Here is a 26,883-nt window from a genome sequence, read left to right on the forward strand (position 1 = left end):
CGTGGTGCGTCAACAAATGAACACAGCAAAGGTAAGATATAAACAATGTATTTAACGAAAAGGATCTATGAAACAAAACACTGGTGCTAATAAAAAGGCAAACCAAAGACGCTAGCATAAAAGCTAGGATATACAACAATGAGAACTAAACTGGCACGTAGGCACATAAAAGAGTAAAACAAAACATACAGCATGAGAGCTGGAATGAACAAATGGCTTAGCGTGAAAAGCTAGAGAGAATGTACATATGTGACAGAGTGCAGGCGTAACTCGTTGCGTGAAAGCAAATTATGAACCCGGGCTGAACAAACAAAAGAGGACGGCTTATAAAGTGATGGTGATTATCTGTAGCAGGTGTGCGGGGCCGTGAGCAGCAGGTGAACTGATGAGTAACCATGGTAATGAACAAAAACAGGAAATAAGCATGTTAAACAGCAGAGTCATATGAAAATGGAACAGAAACAACAACAATATGAGAAAATCCGCGTACGGATCTTAACAAAACCAGTCGTTCGCAACCTTTTTTCAGTGATGTACCCCCTGTGAAATTTTTTTTTAATTCAAGTACCCCCTAAAGCATTTTTGGTTGAAAAAAAAGAGATAAAGATGTAAAATACAGCACTATTTCATCAGTTTCTGATTTATTAAATTGTACAAAAGTGCAAAATAATGGTCTTTCTTGAAATATTTGGAAAAAATATATAAAAATAACTAAAAACTTGTTGAAAAATAAACAAGTGATTCAATTATAAACAAATATTTGTACACATAGACATAATCATCAACTTAAAGTGCCCTCTTTGGGGATTGTATTACAGATCCATCTGGATTCATGAACTTAATTCTAAACATCCATCCATCCATTTTCTACCGCTTATTCCCTTTCGGGGACATTTCTTCACAAAAAAATAAATTTTTAACATCAATATTTATGGAACATGTCCACAAAAAAATCTCGCTTTTTTTCACAGTTTTTGAACTTACATTCATATTTTGTTGAAGTATTATTCAATAAATATATTTATAAGAATTTTTGAATTGTTGCTATTTTTAGAATATTTAAAAAAAAATCTCACATACCCATTGGCATACCTTCAAGTACCCCCAGGGGTACGCGTACTACCCCCATTTGAGAACCACTGCCCTAAACAACCACATAGAGTGTTTACGCCAGGGGGTTGCCATGAGTCCATGTGCAAACTTCACTCCCTGATGCCTTGAGAGTCGCGCTGGACAACAAGGTGACAGCTCAGGCTTTTGGCCGGTTGGCTCGTACTCTCTTCTCTCAATCTGCAGATTATGGTCCAAAACCGAGGCTTCGTATCTAAATATGAAACTCCTGTGACAGGTGGAAGGGACATTTATGGTTGCTTCCAAGTATAGTTTCTCTATCCGAGCTGTGACTCTGCTGGGGCTTGACACTCTCATACCTATTTTCACACTTGCACAGTTACAACTCTCCTGCTCTACACACACAAATTCATACCTACAAATAAGTAAGTTGTGTTGCTTCAAAGCAGGAGCATGCATGTGTTGACTTAGTGTGCACTAGCTTGTGTTGTCTTTTCAACAGAACATTACAGCATGACGCAACCAGTATAGTACATCATTGGACAATCAATTTTAGTCACACAACACATTGACCACCGGCTGTTTTCAGTGTGAAGTCACAAGCATGACTGCTTTCTCTGTTATTACGTTATTATTTCAAATATTACTATAATCAGTCTATACCTGGTTAGGCTAACCTGGTTTTAGTGTGCAAAGGTGTGAAGCAATGGAAAGGAGACTCAAAGGTTTTGGCAGTACTTGAATCCTGGGATGTCTCTGGGTTCTCTGGTGTTGTATTCAGTCTTAAGCCATGTCTACACTGAGTCGTTTAACCCCTAAACAAATAATTATTTGGCCTAAGCCCCGTTTCAGTCACACTAAACCAGAGTTTAAGGTGCCCCTTCTCGAACAAATTTTTACACGGGTAAGTGGACCATGTATTCCTTGAATCTCCGGCACTTAGCTTTGTATGGACTCACTGATCGTTTACAAAGTGAGTACGGCAAGGAAGTGACGCCAGAAAGAACGCGCCACAGCCAGCTTCATAATAAAGTGGTTTCGTAACTCAGAGCCAACCACTGGAAATATTAAGTCGAGTCATCCAGACATGCCGTGTTTATTCTTCTTCTACATGTACAGACGCTTGTGGAAATCACACATGAATACTTTGAGAGAAAGCGATTGCAGCCATTTCAGATACAACACATCTCAGACGGCAAGGTAACTTTCGAATGTCAGCTGTGATTCTACTTAACGAAAAACATTGTCCATTAGTCGAAGGAGAGACAACAAGAATCCGAGCTCCCGTGGATGTGATAAAAAAAGGTAGTGTGTGCTTTGTTAAAGGTGTTTAATAAAAATACAACCATGTTTAACACATGTATCATGTTGTAATTGTATGCATGTTCGAATAAACTCAAACCATAACCATAACATATACATTCCTTTCTTTCATGAAGACAAAAATATACGTTTGTGTATTACCGGATTCTGATGACCTGCATTGATTGGAATCAGACAGGATTCACCGGAGTGCTGATAACTTCCACATTTTTGAATTACATTGTGGAGGTGAAAAAAAGTCATTCTTTGTGTCATATGGTTGGTTTTAGTATCTTATTTTTCCAGCTTCCATACTCTATTTTTAAAAACTTTACAAGCAATACATTGATGGCAAACTCTGTAACTTTCTTGCTTTCTGAAACCTTGCTAGCTTGGTTTCAGCACCACTATGCATGGGTGTAATCTAGGTGTGTAACGGTACGTGTATTTGTATTGAACCGTTTCGGTACGGGGGTTTCAGTTCGGTTCGGAGGTGTACCGAACGAGTACACATGCTAGCAGCGAACGGACCAGGACAACATGTAAAAGCCAGAGCTGGAAGACCCTCCAACCGAACGAGTATCCACACGGACATATTAAGTAGCGTACCGCACGTTGTGTAGACATTACACCCAGAGGCACAACACACAGCATGCTAGCAGCTGTGTGTTAGACTGACTATACCTCCTCTTTTCACCGGACATGTCCTCTTCTGCAGAGCTGTCCGGGTGGAGTTTCTTAAGTGCCTCAAATGTCCAGTATTTTAAGTTAGGGTTGCGTGTACTTTCAATGGACGTTCAGGGTTAAGAAGGGGTTAAAAACAAGACAATTTGTGCAGGCAGCAGCATTCGTGAAGGAGGGGCGGAGACAGAGAGAGTGAGAGAGTTATGATAAACACGCATGCGTCGCCAGGCTCTGCTTTTTACCCATAAATTTATCAGATTTTATATTTTATTTTCTATAGCAGGGGTGTCAAAAGTGTGCACCGGAGGCCATTTGCGGCCCACAGCTAATGTTTTAAAGGCCCACGGCACATTCTAAAAATACTATTGAAATAAACAAAAAAATAAAAAAGTGAGATAAAAAAGCTTAAAGGCTAAATGTAATTTAAGAAAAAGTTGCAACGTTGACTAATGAAACCAACCTGTTTTTTTCTTTCAAACTGTCATTACTCAAAAAATAATATTGAATCAAAATCAATGTTATTATGAATTATTGACCTATCCAAGGTTCCGATTACTTCACATCAAATATTCCACAAAGAAAAATATTTTTGGTGGAAGATTTTGCAAATTTGGTAAAAGAAATAACCCCAAAAATTATATTTTGTTGTTTTCTTACTGTACCGAAAATGAACCGAACCATGACCTCTGAACCAAGGTACGTACCGATCCAAAATTTTTGTGTACTGTTACACCCCTAGTGTAATCCATCCATCCATCCATCATCTTCCGCTTATCCGAGGTCGGGTCGCGGGGGCAACAGCCTAAGCAGGGAAACCCAGACTTCCCTCTCCCCAGCCACTTCGTCTAGCTCTTCCCGGGGGATCCCGAGGCGTTCCCAGGCCAGCCGGGAGACATAGTCTTCCCAACGTGTCCTGGGTCTTCCCCGTGGCCTCCTACCAGTTGGACGTGCCCTAAACACCTCCCTAGGGAGGCGTTCGGGTGGCATCCTGACCAGATGCCCGAACCACCTCATCTGGCTCCTCTCGATGTGGAGGAGCAGCGGCTTTACTTTGAGTTCCTCCCGGATGGCAGAGCTTCTCACCCTATCTCTAAGGGAGAGCCCCGCCACACGGCGGAGGAAACTCATTTCGGCCGCTTGTACCCGTGATCTTATCCTTTCGGTCATGACCCAAAGCTCATGACCATAGGTGAGGATGGGAACGTAGACCGACCGGTAAATTGAGAGCTTTGCCTTCCGGCTCAGCTCCTTCTTCACCACAACGGATCGGTACAACGTCCGCATTACTGAAGACGCCGCACCGATCCGCCTGTCGATCTCACGATCCACTCTTCCCTCACTCGTGAACAAGACTCCTAGGTACTTGAACTCCTCCACTTGGGGCAGGGTCTCCTCCCCAACCCGGAGATGGCACTCCACCCTTTTCCGGGCGAGAACCATGGACTCGGACTTGGAGGTGCTGATTCTCATTCCGGTCGCTTCACACTCGGCTGCGAACCGATCCAGCGAGAGCTGAAGATCCCGGTCAGATGAAGCCATCAGGACCACATCATCTGCAAAAAGCAGAGACCTAATCCTGCGGTTACCAAACCGGAACCCCTCAACGCCTTGACCCCTAGTGTAATCTACCATCTTTTTAGGAATTATCCTGGTGAATGGTAACTGTTACTCTTCTTCGCTCTCTATGCTTTCATCTGCTTTCTAACCATGGTGGTCAGGTTCTAAGTAGTTCAGCAGATTAAAGCCCAGGAACTGTTAAGTGTTCTCAGCATGCGGTCATAGGGGTCCACACAAGCCTCGTTCGGGCCTGAGCAGCAAGGGCTGCAAGAGCCCTATTGTAATTCCTTTGTACATGATTTTTCTCTCGCTTTGACAAAATTTTTGAGGCCCTTAATGCGCACGTAAACTCAGCAATTTTTGCTGGCGCGTTTGATCTGGCAAAAAATGTTCTAGCTTGTGGCCACTGAACACAAAATTTTCATAATGACTCTCCAGTGCCCCCTCAAAAATGAGAAAAGATTAGCCACCGCCACCATTTTTAACGTATTGCTACGAATATGGCTGGAAAAGTCTATACCTTGACAAGACCCACATAAAAGTCTCAAGAACCTACAATTGAAAGAAAACAAAGTTGTCCATTTTGGTTTCGTCTGTCATTTTTTAAAACTCCTCCTAGGGACGGAATGCGGTTAAAATGACAGATACGAGACAGATGGGCGATGATAAATTAGGAAGGAATTTTGCCTTTGCATTAGCATATGGGCGTGGCATGGCGCCACACTTCGATTGGCGTTATAAAAGTTGATACAAAACGTTCAACATTTTTAACTCTGCTCCACAAATAAAGATCTTAGTCATAATTGGTAGAAACGATGATATTGACATTCTGAAGTGCTGGATGGGCCAGTATCCTTTGGTACCCATTTGTGAGGGGTTGAGACTGGCGGCGAAACCGGCTTTGATTGATTGAAACTTTTATTAGTAGATTGCACAGTACAGTACATATTCTGTACAATTGACCTGTAAATGGTAACACCTGAATAAGTTTTTCAACTTGTTTAAGTTGGGGACCACGTTAATCAATTCATGGTAATTCATGCTCCTTGCCATTAACCATTAAACCGTCATTAGTTCACTTTAGATGGTTGGCTCTTCTTCCAAACTGATATGAGGCTTTTAGGTTGGGGTCTGATCATGACTAGATGTTGATCTTAGGGGTGTAACGGTATTGTAGCTACCTCTGAAATTCGGTTTCAAAATCGTCACGGTAATACTGTGATGCCTGACGGTAGCAAACCAAAACCTGGTGTGGATTTTTCCCGGCGCTTTAGTGTTGGCCTGGTCTGAAAATAAACTACGTCTCCCAGAATCCTCTGCTCAGCGCGGGGTGCCAAGGTGGGGGCCTGGTACGCCGTAAGCAGGATTCGAAATGTGTTCGTAGTCGATGAGAGGAATTACTTTTTAGGACATTTCCTGAAAAATGTCATCAAAACCTATTCATGACTGCTTGAGTTATGTTTCTAACAAACACACAAACAAGCCCTGGTGAAAACATAACCTCTTTAGCGGAGGTAGGAAAGTCTACACGCATTCTACAAAGCAATAAATGCTTTTGAGGGGTGGGACCTAATAAGTTTACTTCTTCCCACTCCGTTTTGAGCCAATCTTGACATCTACAAAAGATTAGTCACATGTAATGTTTTCAATGTATGTGTAAAAATAATGTATTCATATATTTCTTTTGTATTTTATGTAATTCTCTTGTTTTGTTTGCATGGCTCAAAATAAACCATTCATTCATTCATTCATTTGTCTCAAGCGTTTCTAAGGCGACACATTGCATTGCATATAGGTAATCAACCTAAAGAATTGTTCAATGCAGGAAATATGAGAAAACTGACAAAACATCTGATAAATCCTCAGTCCGTCTATCTTTTTTTGTACTGTTTATTTCTTTAATGTAGCCTATTCCAGCTTCACTTGGGCAGAAGGCAGCATACACTCTAGACAAGATTTTACCTCATAAACTGTCATCCAGAAAATATATTTGAAGCCAGCAAAGCCAAACATCACTGTGAGGTATTTACATTATTAAAAATTACGTTTTTAGTTACCTTTTCTAAGAAACAACATATGCCAGACTAACAAAGATGTCCACTGTGGAGGACACTGCTAGTCAGAAAGTAAAAGTTGATATACACTAAAGTAAACATTATTCTTGGACACTGGATTTTCATTGTCACTTTAAAGACAGGCAACTGTATTTAAAAAAAATAAATTTGCTTGAAACAGTGGATCTCCCTGCACAATTTTTTGCACTTAAAATGTATATTTGTACTAATAAATATGATTAGAATTTTTTAGTAATATGTTTCTGTTCAACTTCAGTAAGTGTGTTTAACCTAAACATTCCTGCCACTCCATTTTACACACTATAATATCTTAAAGCCTTTATTGTTTTCGGACATATACCACAATAATATCGTACCCTGGCCCTAAAACTGGGATAATACTGCACCGTGAGATTTGATACCGTTGCATTCCTAGTTGATATCGACACTAAGATCGCCCCCTTGTGGTGGAAAAATATTAGACTGGTAACTTCCTTCTGCATTTTCCGATCTTCTTGAAATTTTTGGTGGTGGGTCCTGGCATTGGAAATGACGTGACAGCATGCGTTGTGTGTGCCTGCAAACTTGCGTGAACACAGAATTGCAAGGAGGTACCGAAACCCTCTCAACGCTGATATATAATTGTTGATGACTGCAATATGCTGATAGCAACCCAACCTAACCCCCCCAGCCCTCCAAATCCCATCCCCTGAATTTTAAATAATTCAATGTATATACTATTTTATATACTCTGATGATTAACTTGTGTGATGACTGTATTATGCTGATAGTATATATTTGTATCATGAATTGATTAACGTAGACCCTGACTTAAAGAAGTTGAAAAACTTTTTCGGGTGTTACCATTTAGTGGTCAATTGTACAGAATATGTACTGTACTGTGCAATCTACTAATACAAGTTTCAATCAATCGCTGCTCGCAGATTTAATTGTCATTGAACCCTTCTGACTGTGCGTCTTTGTCTTTCTTTGACCATCTGACGCAGACCTTTTCAGGATCTTTCCTGTGTGCAATAGCTGCCATCTTCATTGCTTTGTTGTTGTATTGACCATCACTAACGCTTCTGTCCATTCTGTTTTCTACAGTTTGTCAACAGACCACACATTACTTTGGGACATGTTTTGTTTTTGTCTTAGTTCCAGTTGCAGGAGAGCTCTAAGACAAAAATTAATCTATGAGCTTAATTGATGCTAAGTAGGGGTCGAAGTGGTAAAGCTTTAACCACACGTGGCAGGACGGCTGCTGCCACAATTCCCAACCTGTGATCAGCAAAAGTATCCTTCCCTCGAAAAACTTCAGAGAATGACAAAAACTTCTAAACGTGTTGGGCATGGCTTGCCTGCAACAAATTGCTTGCAGGCACATAGTGGCACGTGTAAAGGATCATTTGCTCAGACTTTTCCTGGTTTCAGCAGGCTAAGGTCATCTTGCCATACTCCATCCTCTAGAAAGAATGTATTTCTTCTTTGTTTAATTTGTTCCATCTAAGTCATTGAAAATCTTCAGCGAGTTCTTTAACTTGAAGAAGCTGTTCTGGCTTACTATTGGCCCTTTGGACATGTTGATTCTAGGAAAACCAAGGCAGGCCATGTGGATTAAAAGGCTGATTGCTTTTTTCACTTACTGAAGACAAGCTGAGTGTGAAGACTCTTCTTCGGCATGGTAATGCCGGTGTGGTTTTCCCGTGGATGCGTCGAAGCAGAACACAGCATAGGTAAGATAAAGGGTATTTAATAACAAAAGTCTATGAACAAAAATACTGGTGTAAAGAGAAAAAGTAAACAAAAGACGCTAGCGTGAAAGCTAGGATAAAACAAGGAAAACTAAAACTTGGTACGAGGACACAAAAGATTAAACAAAACATTTAGCCTGAAAGCTAGACAATAAAGTGGCCTGGCGTGAGAGCTAGCGAGAAAATACATACGAAATGATGAGAGTCGTCACTGATGCGCGTGGGCAAATTAGGATCCGAGAATGAGTAAACAGAAAAGGTGAGCTTAAATAGGAGGGTGAACATTAGTAGCAGGTGTGCGGGGCGAGACTAACAGGTGGACTGATGTGTAACCATAGTGATGGACAAAAACAGGAAATAAACGGGTCAGACTGAGAATGAAAAAACAAACACGTGAAGATCTGAGCAGCAGATCGCAACAGTATTCCCCCCCAACAAAAGACAGATACCAGATGTCTTAAAAAACAAACAAAAACTTGAACCCCCTCCCCAAAACCAGAAAGTTCACAAACGAAGGGAGGGCGGAGGGAGGCCACGGTGGAGGGTCGCCAGATCGCATGTCCCCGAATCCACCGAGGACACATCATGTGGCGGCGGCGGGTGGAACGCTGCTGCCGAAAAAGTTTTGGGCGGGCGACCTCGAAAAGGCCACATTAGTGGCCGCCTCGCAGGATGAGGTGCCCGGCGAGGCGGACGACCCGGGCACGGCCACATCCGTGGCCGACATGGAGGAGGGAGTATCTGGCGAGGAGGATGACCTCGCAGAGGCCACGCCCGTGGTCGACGTGGTGGACGCCTCAGCACCGAAATCCCAGCAGGCCCGAGTGCAGCTGGCGAGGATGATGCGGGTGCTGCAGCCGAAGAAGGCGTCGGAGGCGGCCTGGGAGCCGCAGGAGTCGTCGGAGGCGGCCTGGGAGCCGCAGGAGTCGTCGGAGGCGGCCTGGGAGCCGCAGGAGTCGTCGGAGGCGGCCTGGGAGCCGCAGGAGTCGTCGGAGGCGGCCTGGGAGCCGCAGGAGTCGTCATCGACGTGAATGCAGGCGTAGTCGTCGGTGTGGGTTCCAGCCCCGTCGTCGACGCTGGTGTGGGCTCCAGCCCCGTCGTCGACGCTGGTGTGGGCTCCAGCCCCGTCGTCGGCGGTGCTTGGCGGCGCGGAGCTGGCACCGGTACCTGTCGTGGTGCTGGTACCGGAGTGGGCTCCAGCCTTGGAGTTTGTGCTGGCGTGAGAACCAGTTTAGAGTCTGAAACTGGCGTGAGAACAAGGCTAGAAACATTTTCTGGCGTGAAAACCAGGTCAGAGTCATGTGCTGGTGTGAGAACCAGACTGGGAGCAGGTGTCGGCTTCAGCCGAGGAGCAGGTGTCGGCTTCAGCCGAGGAGCAGGTGTCGGCTTCAGCCGAGGAGCAGGTGTCGGCTTCAGCCGAGGAGCAGGAGTCGGCTTCAGCCGAGGAGCAGGAGTCGGCTTCAGCCGAGGAGCAGGAGTCGGCTTCAGCCGAGGAGCAGGAGTCGGCTTCAGCCGAGGAGCAGGCACAGGGGTCTGCCGAGGAGAACTAGGGGACTGGCTGTGAGCAGGACTAGGACTATGATGAGTGATAAGACAAACACTAGGACTCGGGCAAGGACTTGAGAGAGGACCAGGACTTACAATCACACTAGTGCTTTGAGAAGGGCTTGGGCAACGACCAGGACTTACAGTCATACCAGGGCTTGGGCAAGAACTAGGACAAACGGTCAAACTAGGGCTTGGGCAAGGACTGGGACTAACAATCAAACTGGTGCTCGGGCAAGGACTAGGACAAAGACTAGGACTTACAGTAACACTGGGGCTCGGACAAGAACTTGGGTAAGGACTAGGGTTCGGACTAAGACCACGAGGGGAATCAGTACTAATATTACAAAGGCAAGAAACAAGACTCGGGACCGGACTCGGACTACGGATCAGTCTACGAGTGGAACTAGGACTACGACGACTACGAGAAAGACTAGGACTACAACTAGAATCAGAACGGAAACTCGGACCAGGACTTGGACTACGACTCAGTCTACAAGTCGGTCTACGAGTAGGACTAGAGCATGGGCTACGAAGAAGGCTGGGACTCGAACTCTGAGAGAGACTGTGACTAAAACTAGAACTAGGGCACAGACGGAACACAGGTGGAGGAGGTCTAAGAGGGCGTGACTTGACCGGGGAGAACACCGGTGGAGGTCTAGGAGGCCGTAGTGGTATAACAGGGGTAAACACCGGTGGTGGTCTACTTGGCCCTTGAGACTTGGCCGGGGGAAACACAGGTGGAGGAGGTCTACAAGGCCGTTGAGATTTGGCCGGGGGAAAAACAGGTGGAGGAGGTCTACAAGGCCCTTGAGACTTGGCCTGGGGAAACACAGGTGGAGGAGGTCTACTAGGAGGAGCTAAGCGTTTAGCGGGCCGAAAAACAGGTAAAGGTGGCCTACATGGAGGTTTTTGTTTAGCAGTTTTAAGAAGAGGTAGCGTCTGCCCTACCTCCGCAACACAGCTATAGGCCGTAGCCCCCCCCTCCAGACGGGAATCCCAGACCCGTTCCCTGTGGTCAGGGACTGACCATAAGGGAGGGTGGTGGGAGGTTTGGAGGCGGGCAGACCCCTCCCCTCTATATTGTCCAGAGTGTCCCTTTGAAAAGGGAGAAAAAACCTTGGACTTGGGCAGAGAATGAGGTTTAAACGGTGGGTTAGAAGAAAAACTAGGTGACTGAGGTTGACTAGAATAATAAGAAAAAATATCCTGATACTTTTGTATCTTATTATTAATGTTATTGTCATTTGAAAATGGCTGAGAAAACGAATCTTCCCCAAAAAATTCCTTGTTGATGACGTCATCATCGGAAGACGGGTTTGCGTTACCGGGGGGCGTCGACGAAATGACGTCATCTGCGCGGGACACAAGTTGGGAATTTGCCCAGTCGGTAAAACTGTTAGCAAAGTGTGTTATTGGGTCCCCAAACAATGGTGTAGGGGTTTTGTGTGCTGACTGTAGGTTGCTGTGTTCGTGAGGAGGGAGACATGGAGTGGGCAAGTCACTGTCGCCCGACGAAGCCATACTTCGCGGCTTCCGCCTACGCGGACGAGCGCGAGCCCTGCGGGAGGGAAACTCACCGCTCCCGGAAGCATCGATCGGAACCAGTTTTCCCTCCAGGTCCCACATCATGCTTTCGTCTGGATTGCATCGGAGAGTTTCAGCCTCCATCGCTCGGAATACCCTCCATGTGCCTTCGTCGAAGGTCTCCTCGTGGTTGCCAGACGCGGAAAAACTTTTTAATGCTCGGATCCTACTGTGAAGACTCTTCTTCGGCATGGTAATGCCGGTGTGGTTTTCCCGTGGATGCGTCGAAGCAGAACACAGCATAGGTAAGATAAAGGGTATTTAATAACAAAAGTCTATGAACAAAAATACTGGTGTAAAGAGAAAAAGTAAACAAAAGACGCTAGCGTGAAAGCTAGGATAAAACAAGGAAAACTAAAACTTGGTACGAGGACACAAAAGATTAAACAAAACATTTAGCCTGAAAGCTAGACAATAAAGTGGCCTGGCGTGAGAGCTAGCGAGAAAATACATACGAAATGATGAGAGTCGTCACTGATGCGCGTGGGCAAATTAGGATCCGAGAATGAGTAAACAGAAAAGGTGAGCTTAAATAGGAGGGTGAAAATTAGTAGCAGGTGTGCGGGGCGAGACTAACAGGTGGACTGATGTGTAACCATAGTGATGGACAAAAACAGGAAATAAACGGGTCAGACTGAGAATGAAAAAACAAACACGTGAAGATCTGAGCAGCAGATCGCAACACTGAGGGTGGACTGCAATGAAAGTCATTTACTACAAAGGATTAGCATCTGATTATGAAAAATGTCACTTAGATTTTCAAATGTCAGTTGTCCAAACATCACTAAGCCCCTGAAAAGGGCATATCGGTACCTCTTAAATCTGGAAGTAGTTTTTGGGGGCACATTTACAGAAAGCTAAGGACCGCAGGGCGGACTTCTCCATTCAAAATGATTCCTCTTTTGCATATTCCTGAGAACCAGCGTACTGTGTGGTCGACATTAGATGTTGGTCTATTTATTTTGTTAGAGTTATGATATTCAGAAACCAAATAGCCCTGTGGGGCTAAAAAGCTTGCGTGCGCACAAGCGTGCGCTGTATAGCCCGGAAAGTACGGTATTTTGACCAGTTTCAGGGGTTATTTCTTTACTTTGTTAGTTGTCTGGATCTGTGGCTAAACTGGCTATGGAGCTAAAATCGAGTGTGACTTTCACATTGAAATATTACGACGGACATTAGCCTGATACTCACAGAGGAGGTGTGGCTTGTTCGCAGCGTCAGCAGGATAGAGACACGAAAATAGTAAAGAGGGAGGAATAAACACAGACAGGGCAAGAGGGGTGCAAAACAGAGACAAAGTGGCAGAGTGGCAATGTATGTGTGTGTGAGTGGGTGTGCAGAGAGAGAGAGAGAGAGAGAGAGAGAGAGAGAGAGAGAGAGAAAGAGAGATAGAGAGAAAGAGATGGAGTGAGAGCCAGGCCTACTTTTAGCATATGATCTAGGCCATTATCTGTGTTAGCACTGGTGGGGCCGGAAGAGACTCAGTGGATTGTGTGTAACAATACCTTTAATGATCTCACATGTGTGGGTACCACCCACACATACTTGTTTTGTTTCTTACCCCCGATTTTCAAGTCCACGGTGTGCCCAACGTGTCTTGCTTGTATGCGACTCCTCACATGCAGCTGTGCACCCTCGCCGTATCTTCCCCCCTCGTTAGTCAAGCCCTCCCCCCCTCTCCAGCGGTGCCCTGAGGGCCTTCATTATGTAAGAAAGACATTACTGCAAAACAGAGGCAGGCAACCCTGATAAATGTTGCAGCCCCTGCTTTATTACAACACGCTGTAACCTCCATAACTCACACACAGAGTCAAAGCCTGCAGCTCTGAATGGAGAGGGCTTATAATGTTTGAAGGCAAGGTTTTTTTTCTTGAAGGAAACATCAATTAATCATGTTCTGCTTCCCTCATTCTCTCTACATGAGTTCATTCTTCATTTTCAGCCATTGAAATTTAAACTCTCAATCTCCCCTCCGCAGCGGTCCCCTTCCCCTTGGCCCACCGGCTCACCATGAAGGAGGTGTTCGACGCCGAGGGCCGGCCGAGGGTAGACCTGTTAAAAGCGCACCTCACCAAGGAGGGCCGCTTGGATGAAGCGGTGGCCTTGCGCATCATTGATGAGGGCGCTGCCATCCTGCGCCAGGAACGCACCATGTTGGACATTGAGGCGCCAGTCACAGGTAGGAAGGATGTCCCAAGCAACGCTTTTGGCGTTCCATCCTGATCCAATCACTTTGGCCCTCAAATCAAGTCCGATTTTGAGTCCCAAGCCGATACTTTGGCAACAGATAATAGAACTGAAAATGTTTTTTTTTTAGCAAGTAACTATAATTAACACAAAGCTCATCTTATTATATTTAGAAAGTGTTAGTATTGAGGTAAATCAGATCACGTATTCAATTTGTGGAATCGAATGTTAAATTTTTAGACAAAATAAAGTGTTGGAAGTTTTAAAATAAAGTGGTTAGTTCCCCAATAACTAAACACAATCAAAAGAAAATTACTATATACTCCAATTTAAATCATTTTGGTTTGTGTTGGAGTTTGTTAACAATGAAGTGAAGTGAATTATATTTATGTAGCGCTTTTCTCTAGTGACTCAAAGCGATTTTACATAGTGCAACCCAATATCTAAGTTATACTTAAACCAGTGTGGGTGGCATTGGAAGCAGGTGGGTAAAGGGTCTTGCCCAAGGATGGCAGAAGCAGGGATCGAACCTGGAACCCTCAAGTTGCTGGCACGGCCACTCTACCAACCGAGCTATACTGCTCCAATAACAAAAACAACCAAAATAATTTTTGTAATAAAAACAATAACAAAAAAAAATATCCATTTTATTACTCTAGTACCATTTATATACTAATACTACAGTAGGTATTGATAGTATGAATATCTAGATCAGGGGTCGGAAACCTTTTTGGCTGTGAGAGCAAAAAACCCAAATATTTTCAAATGTATTTCCGTAAGAGCCATACAATATTTTTTTAAACACTGAACACAACTAAATACGTGCATTTTTAAGTAACACCAACATTCCTAGAGTATAACAGGTCTCTTATTCTTTGTAATAACATTGTTATTCTGAAGCTAACTGTGGAGTGGTCGTGGCCTGCGGGCCTGCAGCGAACTGGGGTGTGCCAGGACCGGCCTCAAAATCAGCGACAGGTGCGTAGATGGTCCACCTGGGCCTTGTTATCTAATCACCCGTCGCTCTGTTATAAGCAGCAGCCAGGAGGAGAGACGGGGTTGGGGCTGGAGCCAGAGTGCGAGCGAGAACGAAAGAGAAAAAGACAATTGCTGGAAAGCAACTGAGAGACTTATTAAAAAATAAAACACTAATGTAACCCTGAAACAGGCTCTCATGTCGATGCTTGGTGGTCTGAGGAACCCCCAGGAGGGCAGGCCCCACACTAACCAATAATAAATGAATAACTTCTTACCATTAACGCAACCTCTTGAACAGGTGCGGTAGAAAACAGATGGATGGATTAAAAATGCATGAGATTGTTTTATATTTTGAATGTTATTTTTAACACTGATTACACGTGGAATTATTCATTACTCATCATGTTAAGCAAAGTCAGCTCAGATTTATCTGAGAGCCAGATGCAGTCATCATAAGAGCCACATCCGGCTCTAGAGCCACAGGTTCCCTACCCCTGATCTAGATTGATCACCCCAACTTTACATTAATGCAGGGGTCTTCAATGTTTTCCAGGCCAAAGGTCCCCAAAGTAATGTAGAGCTGGAGCGGGGATCCCCTTCTTATATGTCCTGTATACAATTGTCAATAAACTGGTACTAAACGTACTTTGTTAAAGTTAAAGTCCCAAAGATAGTCACACACACACACACACTAGGTGTGGTGAAATCATCCACTGCATTTGACCCATCCCCATGTTCAACCCCTGAGAGGTGAGGGGAGCAGTGAGCAGCAGCGGTGGCCAGGCTAAGGAATTATTTTGGTGATTTAACCCCCAATTCCAACCCATGAGGCTGAGTGCCAAGCAGGCAATGGGTTCCATTTTTATAGTCTTTGGTATGACTTGGTTTGAACTCACGACCTACCAGTCTCAGGGCGGACACTCTAATCACAAGGCCACCGAGCAGGTACACTTATTATTATTATAGTTTTATATATATATATATATGTATATATATATATATATATATGTAAAAAAAAAAAAAAAAAAAAAAAAAATATATATATATATATATATATAAAGCTATATTATAGTTATTGTGTAATACTAAAATATTCAAATATTTTATAGCGCCTCTAATAGCTAGGAAACTACTAAAGCCCCAATTGTTAGTTAGCGGTGTTGCACTGTAAATAGACGACACCTTTATTGCAGCTTGCTCTCAAACTTGAACCAGTGTTCTGACAAGACAGGCACCCTCCTGGAAGTCATGCAAGTCCTGCATGTGTGTAACAAGGAATATGGAAATGTAATTGTCTCCCTGAGCGTGCGTCCCTTTTGAAGGACTCTTTCACGTGAGTACAATCACGTGAAACGCTGGGACACAGCTGCGAGTAACACTGCACCACCAAACCGGCGAGAAATGCGACTAAGAAGTGTCTCCAGACTCTACTCAGCACGATGGTTAGCGGTTAATCCTGCTAGTGCGACTCCAAGGAGACAAACAGAGCGATGTGTTGCACAGGCGTTCACACCTGTCGCCATTAAATTACAGCAGTGCGGTCTTTAACGCATGCGGAGTTCGACTCCATGGAACTCAAACGAGGCCTCAGCAGCCCAGGAGAAGTTTGTTAATGCCGACCAGAAACGTGGTCGGCGTGGTAATGGGAACCCTGTGCCCATGCACAGTGGCCTCTGGGGTGGGCGGTCGCCCCTTAACGGGGCTTCAAGACAGCCCGCTGTGAAAGTCTTTAATTTAATATGTAGCACAGCTTGCTTTTTAAATGTTAATATCCCAGATGGTCACCGGTCCTCGTTTAATTGTGGCAGCCAAAATTGTGGTTGTAATTAAAATGATTAATTGTGCAGCCTTAACATTATTAACCAGTCAAAAAACATTTATTTTTTTACATCAAAGATATTAAAATAGTTTTATATTTCCATCCTAAAAACGGCAGTTTTAACTCAATAGATTGCTCCAAACTCGCCATTGTATTACCTAGTTCTGCTTCCAGCACCTTGCCACCAACCAAATACTGTAGCTTACCCAGTGGTGTGCCGTCAGGGCCAGCAAGACCTTCTCTGCTGGTCTGCTATAACTACAAATAGTGGTCATGATTAGAGATTAAAGATAAAAACACATTTTTATTTACCTTCCCTAAATATCAAAAATTATTCATATTCTCTTCATGTCATATTATGCTCCTACCAGCGCTGTTGTTTTTAGGTTTAGTTTGTAAGTGAACGGACACATACAGGTGATAGACAGTTGCGATACCCAATCAGATCATGAATTGTTGTCAGTAAGGCCTTCTAGATGGTCTCACCTTCAATGTGATATTTATGCATCCTGTGATTGGATACGTCATCGGGACCGTTAGCAGATGAATTTGAGAACACAAAGAGTTGAGAGACAGTTGTGATAGCCAATCAGATCACAAGTTGTTGACAGTAGCTGTTCTGTTACAACTAGGGATGTCCGATAATATCGGACTGCCTATATTATCGGCAGATAAATGCTTTAAAATGTAATATTGGAAATTATCTGTATTGGTTTCAAAAAGTAAAAATGATGACTCTTTAAAACGTTGCTGTATTCACGGACATAGGGAGGAGTACAGAGCGCCAAGAAACCTTAAAGGCACTGCCTTTGCGTGCCGGCCCAATCACATGATATCTATGGCTTTTTACCCACACAAGTGAACGCAACGCATACTTGATCAACAGCCATACAGGTCACACTGAGGATGGCCGTATAAACAACTTTAACACTGTTACAAATATGCGCCACACTGTGAACCAACACCAAACAAGAATGACAAAAACATTTCGGGAAAACATCCGCAACGTAACAAAACATAAACACGACAGAAGAAACACCCAGAAGCCCTTGCAGCAATAACTATTCCGGAACGCTACAATAAACACCCCCCCCGCTCCCACATCTCAACCCCGCCCACCTCAACCTCCTAATGCATCCCAGTGAGAGCATGTCCCAAATTCCAAGCTGCTGTTTTGAGGCGTGTTAAAAAAAAATAATGCACTTTGTGACTCCAATAATAAATATGGCAGTGCCATGTTGGCATTTTTTCCATAACTTGAGTTGATTTATTTTGGAAAACCTTGTTACATTGTTTAATGCATCCAGCAGGGCATCCCAACAAAATTATGCATAATAATGTGTTAATTCTACAACTGTATATATCGGTATCGGTTGATATCGGAATCAGTAATTAAGAGTTGGACAATATCGGAATATCGACTATGGGCAAAAAAGCCATTATCAGACATCTTTAGTTACAACTGAAAGTTGTAAACTCCTGTTGTTAAAGTGTATCATGCTTGTCATTTAATTAACATTGTTACATGTATATTTCCATCCATTTCTACCGCTTATTCCCTTTTGGGGTCGCGTGTATATTTGTCGCTATCATGTGGTCAGGACAGTTAATATATCTTTGAGAAGTGTTTACTTTGAATCAAACTTTATTGACCGGAAGTTGTATAAGCCAAGCAGAGAAATTTACGGTATGTGTTTTAATTGCTGATGCGTTTCAATTGATTTTTAAATGCCCCATAAAATAACCCGTTTTGTATACTGTCGATGTGATTCACTGTCCAGTAGGGTGTAAATGTGTTCCCGTATAATATTTCTCCAGCAATGGTCATGTGGTGACATAAATAATGGTATTTTGAGAGGTAATCATTGAAGTCGGAGCTCACTGAAGGCCTAGGTGGGAAACACTGAGCTTACTAGTACAAAGATATTATATTGCATGGTACAAACCCCGTTTCCATATGAGTTGGGAAATAGTGTTAGATGTAAATATAAACGGAATACAATGATTTACGAATCATTTTCAACCCGTATTCAGTAGAGAATGCTACAATGACATCATATTTGATGTTCAAACTGATAAACATTTTTTTTTTTTTTTGCAAATAATCATTAATTTTAGAATTTCATGGCTGCAAAACGTGCCAAAGTAGTTGGGAAAGGGCATGTTCACCACTGTGTTACATCACCTTTTCTTTTAACAACACTCAATAAACGTTTGGGAACTGAGGAAAATTATTGTTGAAGCTTTGAAAGTGGAATTCTTTCCTATTCTTGTTTTATGTCGTATTTTACGCTTCATAATGCGCCACACATTTTCGATTGGAGACAGGTCTGGACTGCAGGCGGGCCAGGAAAGTACCTGCACTCTTTTTTTCCGAAGCCATGCTGTTGTAACACATGCTGAATATGGCTTGGCATTGTCTTGCTGAAATAAGCAGGGGCGTCCATTAAAAAGACGGCGCTTAGATGGCAGCATATGTTGTTCCAAAACCTGTATGTACCTTTCAGCATTAATGGTGTCTTCACAGATGCGTAAGTTACCCATGCCTTGGGCACTAATGCACCCCCATACCATCACATATGCTGGCTTTTGAACTTTGGTTCGCTTCCCCTTTGGTCCGGATGACACAATGTCGAATATTTCCAAAAACAATTTGAAATGTGGACTCGTCAGACCACAGAACACTTTTCCACTTTGCATCAGTCCATCTTAGATTATCTCAGGTCCACAGAAGCCGGCAGCGTTTCTGAATGTTGTTGATAAATGGCTTTTGCTTTGCATAGTAGAGCTTTAACTTGCACTTACAGATGTAGCGACCAACTGTATTTAGTGACAGTGGTTTTCTGAAGTGTTTCTGAGCCCATGTGGTGATATCCTTTAGAGATTGATGTCGGTTTTTGATACAGTGCCGTCTGAGGGATCGAAGGCCACGGTCATTCAATGTTGGTTTCCGGCCAACATTTCTCCAGATTCTCTGAACCTTTTGATGATATTATGGACCGTAAATGTTGAAATCCCTATTTTTTTTGCAATTGCACTTTGAGAAACGTTGTTCTTAAACTGTTTGACTATTTGCTCACACAGTTGTGGACAAAGGAGTGTACCTCGCCCCATCCTTTCTTGTGAAAGACTGAGCATTTTTTGGAAAGCTGTTTTTATACCCAATCATGACACCCACCTGTTCACAATTAGCCTGCACACCTGTGGGATGTTCCAAATAAGTGTTTGATGAGCATTCCTCAACTTAATCAGTATTTATTGCCACCTTTTCCAACTTCTTTGTCACGTGTTGCTGGCATCAAATTCTAAAGTTAATGATTACTTGCAAAAACATTTTTTTATCAGTTTGAACATCAATATGTTGTCTTTGTAGTACATTCAACTGAATATGGGTTGAAAATTATTTGCAAATCATTGTATTGCGTTTATATTTACATCTAACACAATTTCCCAACTCATATGGAAACGGGGTTGTAGATGATGTTCTACCAATAGGTTGATTATCACACAATCAATTAAAAACAAGTCAGTAGAGGGGGGAAAAGCCCTAATCATTTACAGTGTTAATCAGACTCCATTCGTTGATTTTGTTATTCTACCTGAAGAATCTGCCACCCTTTTTTATAAGAACTACACTGAGCTGAGAGACCCAATTGGCTGTTACACGCCTCACATTAGCGGCTGCTGGCTTGGGTAATGCCTGCATGTATTTCCTTGACAGGGAAATGGTCTGATGCAAGGAGAATATGGAAGGTGGTAGCTGGGGATAGATGGAGATCGATGGAGAGCAGAATGGAAAGCATTTTTCTGAGACGTGAAGGCAATCAGACCCAGACTCATCCAATACTTACTGTGTGCGTGTGTGTGTGTGTGTGTGTGTGTGTGTGTGTGTGTGTTTATGCAAATCTAAGTGGTGAGATGAATCTGTGTGGGATGTTCCAGTGTAGGAACATTGCTCGTCTTTCACAAGTACAGCTCCATGGGGACAACAGAAGACAGAAAGGCAGATGGGGAAAGGGTCCAATAGAAACTGTTGTTTTTTTTCCCCAACCTACTGCTTCAAACAGAGAAATATTGATCTCCACCTGCAGACACAAACTGTAGTGTAGAGTGATACCGTGGAGGCAAAAATAAAATGCTGCCTTTTAGAAAATTCCTGGACTGTTCGGGTGGTCTTAGGACATGTTTACACGAAGTCGTTTAACCCTTTAAACGAATAATTATTTATCCTAAGCCCCGTTTCAGCCACATTTGAACAGCGTTTAAGGTCCCCCTACTCAGACAAATTTTTTACACGGGTAAGTGCGCCGTGTATTTCTTGAATCTCCGGCTCTTAGCTTTGTATGGACTCATTGATCGTTTACAAAGTGAGTTCGGAGAGGAAGTGACACCAGAAAGACCGCGCCCCACACAGGAAGTGACGTCAGAAAGAACACGCCACAGCAAGCTTCATAATAAACCGGTTTCGTAATTCGGCGCTAACCTCTAGAAATATGAAGTCGCGTCATCCAGACATGCCGTGTTTCTCATTCTTCTACATGTACAGACGCTTGTGCGAATCACACATGAATACCTTAAAGGAAAGCGTTTGCAGCTATTTGGGATTCAACACATCTCAGATGGCAAGAGAACTTTCCAATGGCGAGGTCAGCTGTGAGTCTACTTAGCGAAAAAACTTTGTCCATTTGTCGAAGGAGAGTCAATGAGAATGCGAGCTCTCGGGGATGTGATAAAAAAGGTAGTACCTGGCCGTCAAGGGAAGACTAACTACAGAAAACGGCGAATGGTTTTGGACTGGCAAAGCAGACTGTATCAATTATTGTCCGCCATGTATGTCGCGGACTCAGCATCTAGGTCCAGAGTATATAAAGTCACCAAAAACAAATGGACAATGAAGGTGATGGCAAAACAGTGAGGAGAGTCCTGACCAGATATCTAGTTACCTACTTTGATTCTTGTAAAATGTTCTTTATCACATTGATGATGTGTCTAATAAAGAATACATTACTTCATGATGGCTCAGGTGTGATTCACTACAATAGCACACTGGATTCCAGTTAATTGAAATACCACAACACTGGATATTGTTCAGATAAGATAAATTCAAGAACCTGCACACAAAGCAACACTGGAGATGACTATGACGTGGGCATTTTCCTCGCATGCCTATTAAGTCGCGTTGCGCCGGCAGACGGAGGGAGGAAGGGGGTCTTAAACGGGGGCATTGTTGTGTGTGGACAAGGATAAGGTTAGGTGGGATTTACCCTGGATAACCTTAGTGTAAACGGTGCCTTAGAAGATGATTCCCCTCTCATCAATTAATGTTAATCAGTAGATAGGACAGCTTTCTCTAAAACAACCTGAACAGTCCAAGAGCGATCTATTCAACTCCATACATAAACCTGGATGAACGAGAATATTCTCAGGCGTCCATCTATGCATCCATTTTTACCGCTTGTCCCTTTCGGGGTTAGCGGGGGGTACTGGAGCGTATCTCAGCTGCATTCGGGCACATTCCAGAAAACTGTTCTTGCTTCTAAATCTGACCACAAGCAAAGCCTGTATTTCTCCAGATATGTACTGTAATGTGTCAAAGTGGCTTATTGTCGTGCGTGTGTGTCATTCCCAGTGTGTGGAGACATCCACGGACAGTTCTTTGACCTGATGAAGTTGTTTGAAGTGGGAGGCTCCCCTGCCAACACGCGCTACCTCTTTCTAGGGGACTATGTGGACAGAGGCTATTTCAGTATTGAGGTAAGAGTGGATTTATTTTCCAGCACTAGCTGGATACACACCTGTTATTTAATACATGCGCTACAATACAACAGCTGTTAAGGAAATTACACCAGTGCTTCACTCTCCATCGTGAATAGAAGGAGTATAATTTGTCTATAAAATATTTGTAAATATACCTCTGCATACCCTTGTAAGCTTATTACCATTAAAGGAAACAACACACCAGTATTTGCTTGTCTCCCACCATGGTTACAGTGAAGCAAAGTGCTACATAGATTTCTCATATTCTGGTTTCTCATACTCTGAGCTACACTTATTTGCACAGTTTTGATTGACAATATCTTTGTGCACATGGACACATGTAATGAGATTAAAATCCTAACCGGAATAAACATCCATCCATCTATCCATGCACTGGTGCTTATCTCAGCTACAATCGGGCGGAAAGCGGGGTACAACCTGGACAAGTCGCCACCTCATCGCAGGGCCAACACAGATAAACATGCTTCATGTAAATAAAAAATTCGGAATATTTTGACCAAGTCACACACTTTTGGATCAAAATGTATTTCCAATCGAGACAGGTGGTTTATGAAAACACACCTTTCAAAATTCAGGTTATAATTATCCTTACTGCGCATGTCTTTGATTTCACATATACTTTGGGGGTGGAGCTGGGACTAAATATAATAGTCTCGGAATGAAGCTGTTGTCTTGCTTCTGTTTCCCCCCATTCAACATGTACAGAAGTAGCGTTACATACGGTTCAGTTTGTTGCTTTAAAATGAGAATAAAAAAAACAAAAGTATGGTCTGGAGTGTCATGTGTCGATGTAACAACAAAAAAAAGGCATCCAATTGTTGTCTTAAGAAGCTTTTTTATTCACGACTACAGCTATTTTAAGTGTTAACTTCTAGCCTCAAAGACATACACTGAATGTTGTAACATAAAGATGCACCGCAATCTGTACATATTCACTACACAAAAAACACAGAACAACTCCATTTCAAAAAGAGAGGTAAAACAAAAGTAGTGAACAGATGGAAAAATTATAAATAAATAGTTGTAAAAATAAAATAAGGAACACCTTGTTAGCACGGCCTGTGTTCCAAAAAAATGTGCTGCTTTATAAAAAAAAAAATGCAACCAGTTGTGTAATTTGAGAGTTTTCAACATAACCAATGCACGGATTTGGATAAAGATTAAAAACATTTCCTAAATAGGTGCTGGAAGAAGTTTTTTTTTGTAGTTTTCATTATTATTCATATATGAGCTTGTCAAGATACTTGATATTCATTCTGTCACCATACCGTACAGACCAGGGATTCTCAGACTGTGGTACGGGTACCAAAAGTGATACGCAAAATAGTCACTTAATTAAATATTTTGTAATGTAACAGTTTTGGTTTCCTGTATTCGAACACAGTGTTACGGTTCCAACTATGTTTAATTTTACAATATACTTGATAAATAAAGTTACTGTATTTTAATGTTGATCTTTATGGTTGTACTTGGTGAACCAAGTGTTTTCTGAGGTGGTACTTGGTTGAAAACTGATATAGACAAATAACCAGGTTAATCAAGGTTCATACTTTCTTTTGTTTTTTTTTTCCTGGTATGTAAAATAATACTAAAAAAAATCCACAATATAGCAACCTTTCTTACCTTAATTGCTATGGTTATTTTGTTCCGAGGAAACCTTTAGCGTTGATGGGCATACATGCACATGCGGAGTAGCGATGGGTAGCAAATTTTACAGGTAGCACATTTTCTTAAAACACCGGTCCAACTTATCGTCTTCACCCCTATCAGCGTCGTGGTTGGTTTGGCATTTTTTTGTGAAACGATACTATTTGACTCAAACCTACATTTAAATAAATGCATATTTTGAAGTAATTAGAATAGGCTACGGCAAAAAAATTGCTGAAAACTTGAGTATACTGCACAATTTGAAAAAATATCAAAAGGAAGTAGCTATAACGCTTAAAGAAAATAATATTCCGCTTGACTTCTAGTTGGTTGTTAGTGTTGCAACATATTTCCCTTTAACCAATCAAATTTGTATTTCTGCAGCTTTTTCGTTCTGTTCCTGGGAGGAGAAAGCTGATTGAGGTTGTCACTCGTATGCATAGCATCGGTCTCCGCGTCACCCTTGTGAGCCATGCTTTTGTGTTCTTGTCTGTTTACTTCCGGTCCCTTCGTCGCACATGCCAGTGCCTCAACCAATGAGATGAGCCGAATTCTGTTTTGTAATGGTCATGTGCGAGGGTGCTGTCAGCTTATTGGTCCCAGAGCAGGGAAAGGACTGCTGCTTTACCGTGAAAAACAATATAAAAGCGCCTTGTCATGCAATGATTCCATTGACTTTACAAAGACTGTGTCGATTTACACGGTAATACGGGACAAAGTGTTACCCATTACAGATTGATAAGGGACAATTCCGTTTTTCAAGGCAACCCTAGTGATAACATCGAACAAGCAGAAATGCACAAAGCCATGTTTGTTTACAGTGTGAGTCACTGCCTCGTCAGCATCTGCAGTGAGAAAACTCATCCAAAAGATGGCACCATTGTATGAATAGTAACACACCTTTCTGTTTATGTTATGTTCTGCGCATGTCAAAATAAAGTATTCCAATTTAAGGTGTGATGCATGTCATCATTAGGTCATTTTTTTCAGGCTCCATGTACAGCAACATTCTAATTCGAATGATGATCAGATTAAATAAATGCTGTCCATGTGCATGTGGCTACTGTCAATTGTGGTTTTAGTTTACAGTGGTCCGCACAACTTTACTCTGAAAACTGTGTCACACATGTCATGTAGCTTGGTAATGTAGTTGTAACTAGTACCTAAGTCCCTAACACTGTAACACTGCACACACACATATAAAATACAGCAATCAAAGGATTAAATATTAGAATTCCTTAATTTCTGGACTATAGAGCGCACATCAATATAAACTGTACCCACTAAATTTGTTTGTGCATTTTATTTTATATGTTTATATTTGAACATACTGATAACTTATTCATCTCATTATATGAAGTACAACTTACATCAGTATTTATTTCTTTATTTTATTATTTATGGAGTAAATTGTGAAGAAATTGAGAACAAGAAGTGAACAAATGTGTCAGCATTTGCTATGTAATGGAAAAGGGGTTGGATTAAATAAACTGCTTCTTCCTATTCCTTTTTCGAACATGTTGAAGGGAGAAAACGGAAATTGGGACGTATCATTGATATAACATTAGAAGTAAACCTTTATTAAAAGGGAAACATCATCATCTATACTGTATAAGCCTTTGTATAGCCAGTAGAGGCCCGATGATCTGGAATGAGATTGATAGCTCTTTAAAAGAATCAAATTCTTTAGACATTTTTAAAAAGCGTTTTAAGCTAAATCTATTGCAATGTTATGCTTAGTAATTTTAACACACCCTTTATGGTTGAGGAATTTACATTTGTTGCATAATTGTGGTCTTGACCTCTGTATGTCTGATAAGATTATCGCAAATCCTCAAGATGCAACCTTATAATCAAATTTGAATAATAGGATATTGAGACTGATTTGGTGGATATAAAGATTCCTTTTTTATTTACAAATGAAATTGTATATGGGTATTTGGTGGGTAGATTTTTAAATGTATTGTATTGTATTTTATATATTATATGATTATGGATGTTTTAACTGTGGGTCCCTGTCCATAAGCAGTGTGCTTCTCGGGATGACCTTTTTTGCAGAACGGACTCTAATATTAACAAAAAAAAACAATGATGAATTTACAAAACTATGTCTGTCTGTAAATAAATGTATAAATAAATAAATAATATTGTAATTGAATGCATGTTCGAAATAAATTCAAACCATAACCATAACCATACTTATATTGGGCCCAAGTGTTTATAGGCTCCAGGTGTACACATTAAAGCAGGTAATATTGTGTTCATTCACTGTCAGTGTTGGCTGTGTACAGCAGCCTACCAGAAAAGTCATTGATCGCTATCTTCATCCTCCTCCCTGTGCGCACCAAAACCACTGAATCCGTCTTTCAATTTGTTGAACAGACTCAGAATTGCTTCCTCCAACATTTTCTTCGCCTCACGTTCACTTTCACTTTCGTCTGGAGGCAAATTCACCTCTGAGCTTGTGCTGTATTCCTTGACACGCAGGTGATGAGACAACATTTATTGCATGTATAAAGCTCTAGCCCCCTCCTAAAAATTTCTAATTATATGAACTGATGAGTTCAAAATGTTCTTACTTTTATCCCTTGGGTCGTCTTGCACATTTAAGGGAGTTAGAAGAGAGGCAGAAACAAGTTTCTTACTGTTGATTACTGTCGATTTCATGTTTCAATATACCATTTTTATACTTGATAATGCTCGCAGCGTGTAACCGACTTGGACTGGTTATTGTCATATTCATGATTAAGAAACCCTTGTGAGATTTCCCATCCAGCTCCTAGTTGGAGGGCGGCGGATTGTGGAGGGCGTGCATTTAGGTGAGTGCATTTAGTAGGTGAGGGAAGGTGAGGTTGGGTTGGTCTGCGTAGGTGGACATGCGTTATGGCTTTGTGCTAGTGTTCCGCCCGGGGGTGTCTAG

The 26,883-nt window shown here is 42.2% G+C and overlaps 1 protein-coding gene across 3 annotated transcripts in view; it reads left to right on the forward strand.

Annotated features, from left to right (window-relative positions):
- LOC133553455 (protein phosphatase 3 catalytic subunit alpha-like) overlaps nucleotides 1-26,883 on the forward strand; it is a 93,235-nt gene that overhangs the window by 25,749 nt on the left and 40,603 nt on the right. The window contains exons 1-3 of one of the 3 annotated variants that reach the window (XM_061901672.1): nucleotides 10-31; nucleotides 13,533-13,733; nucleotides 22,168-22,292. In XM_061901672.1, the coding sequence (XP_061757656.1) occupies nucleotides 13,565-13,733; nucleotides 22,168-22,292 (294 nt within the window). In that variant the 5' untranslated portion in view covers nucleotides 10-31; nucleotides 13,533-13,564. Of the gene's footprint in view, nucleotides 1-9; nucleotides 32-13,532; nucleotides 13,734-22,167; nucleotides 22,293-26,883 lie in introns of those variants that run through there. The other 2 variants (XM_061901671.1, XM_061901673.1) reach the window with 2 other exon arrangements.

Source organism: Nerophis ophidion, linkage group LG05 (assembly GCF_033978795.1).
Source record: "Nerophis ophidion isolate RoL-2023_Sa linkage group LG05, RoL_Noph_v1.0, whole genome shotgun sequence".
In the NCBI taxonomy this organism is placed as follows: domain Eukaryota; kingdom Metazoa; phylum Chordata; class Actinopteri; order Syngnathiformes; family Syngnathidae; genus Nerophis; species Nerophis ophidion.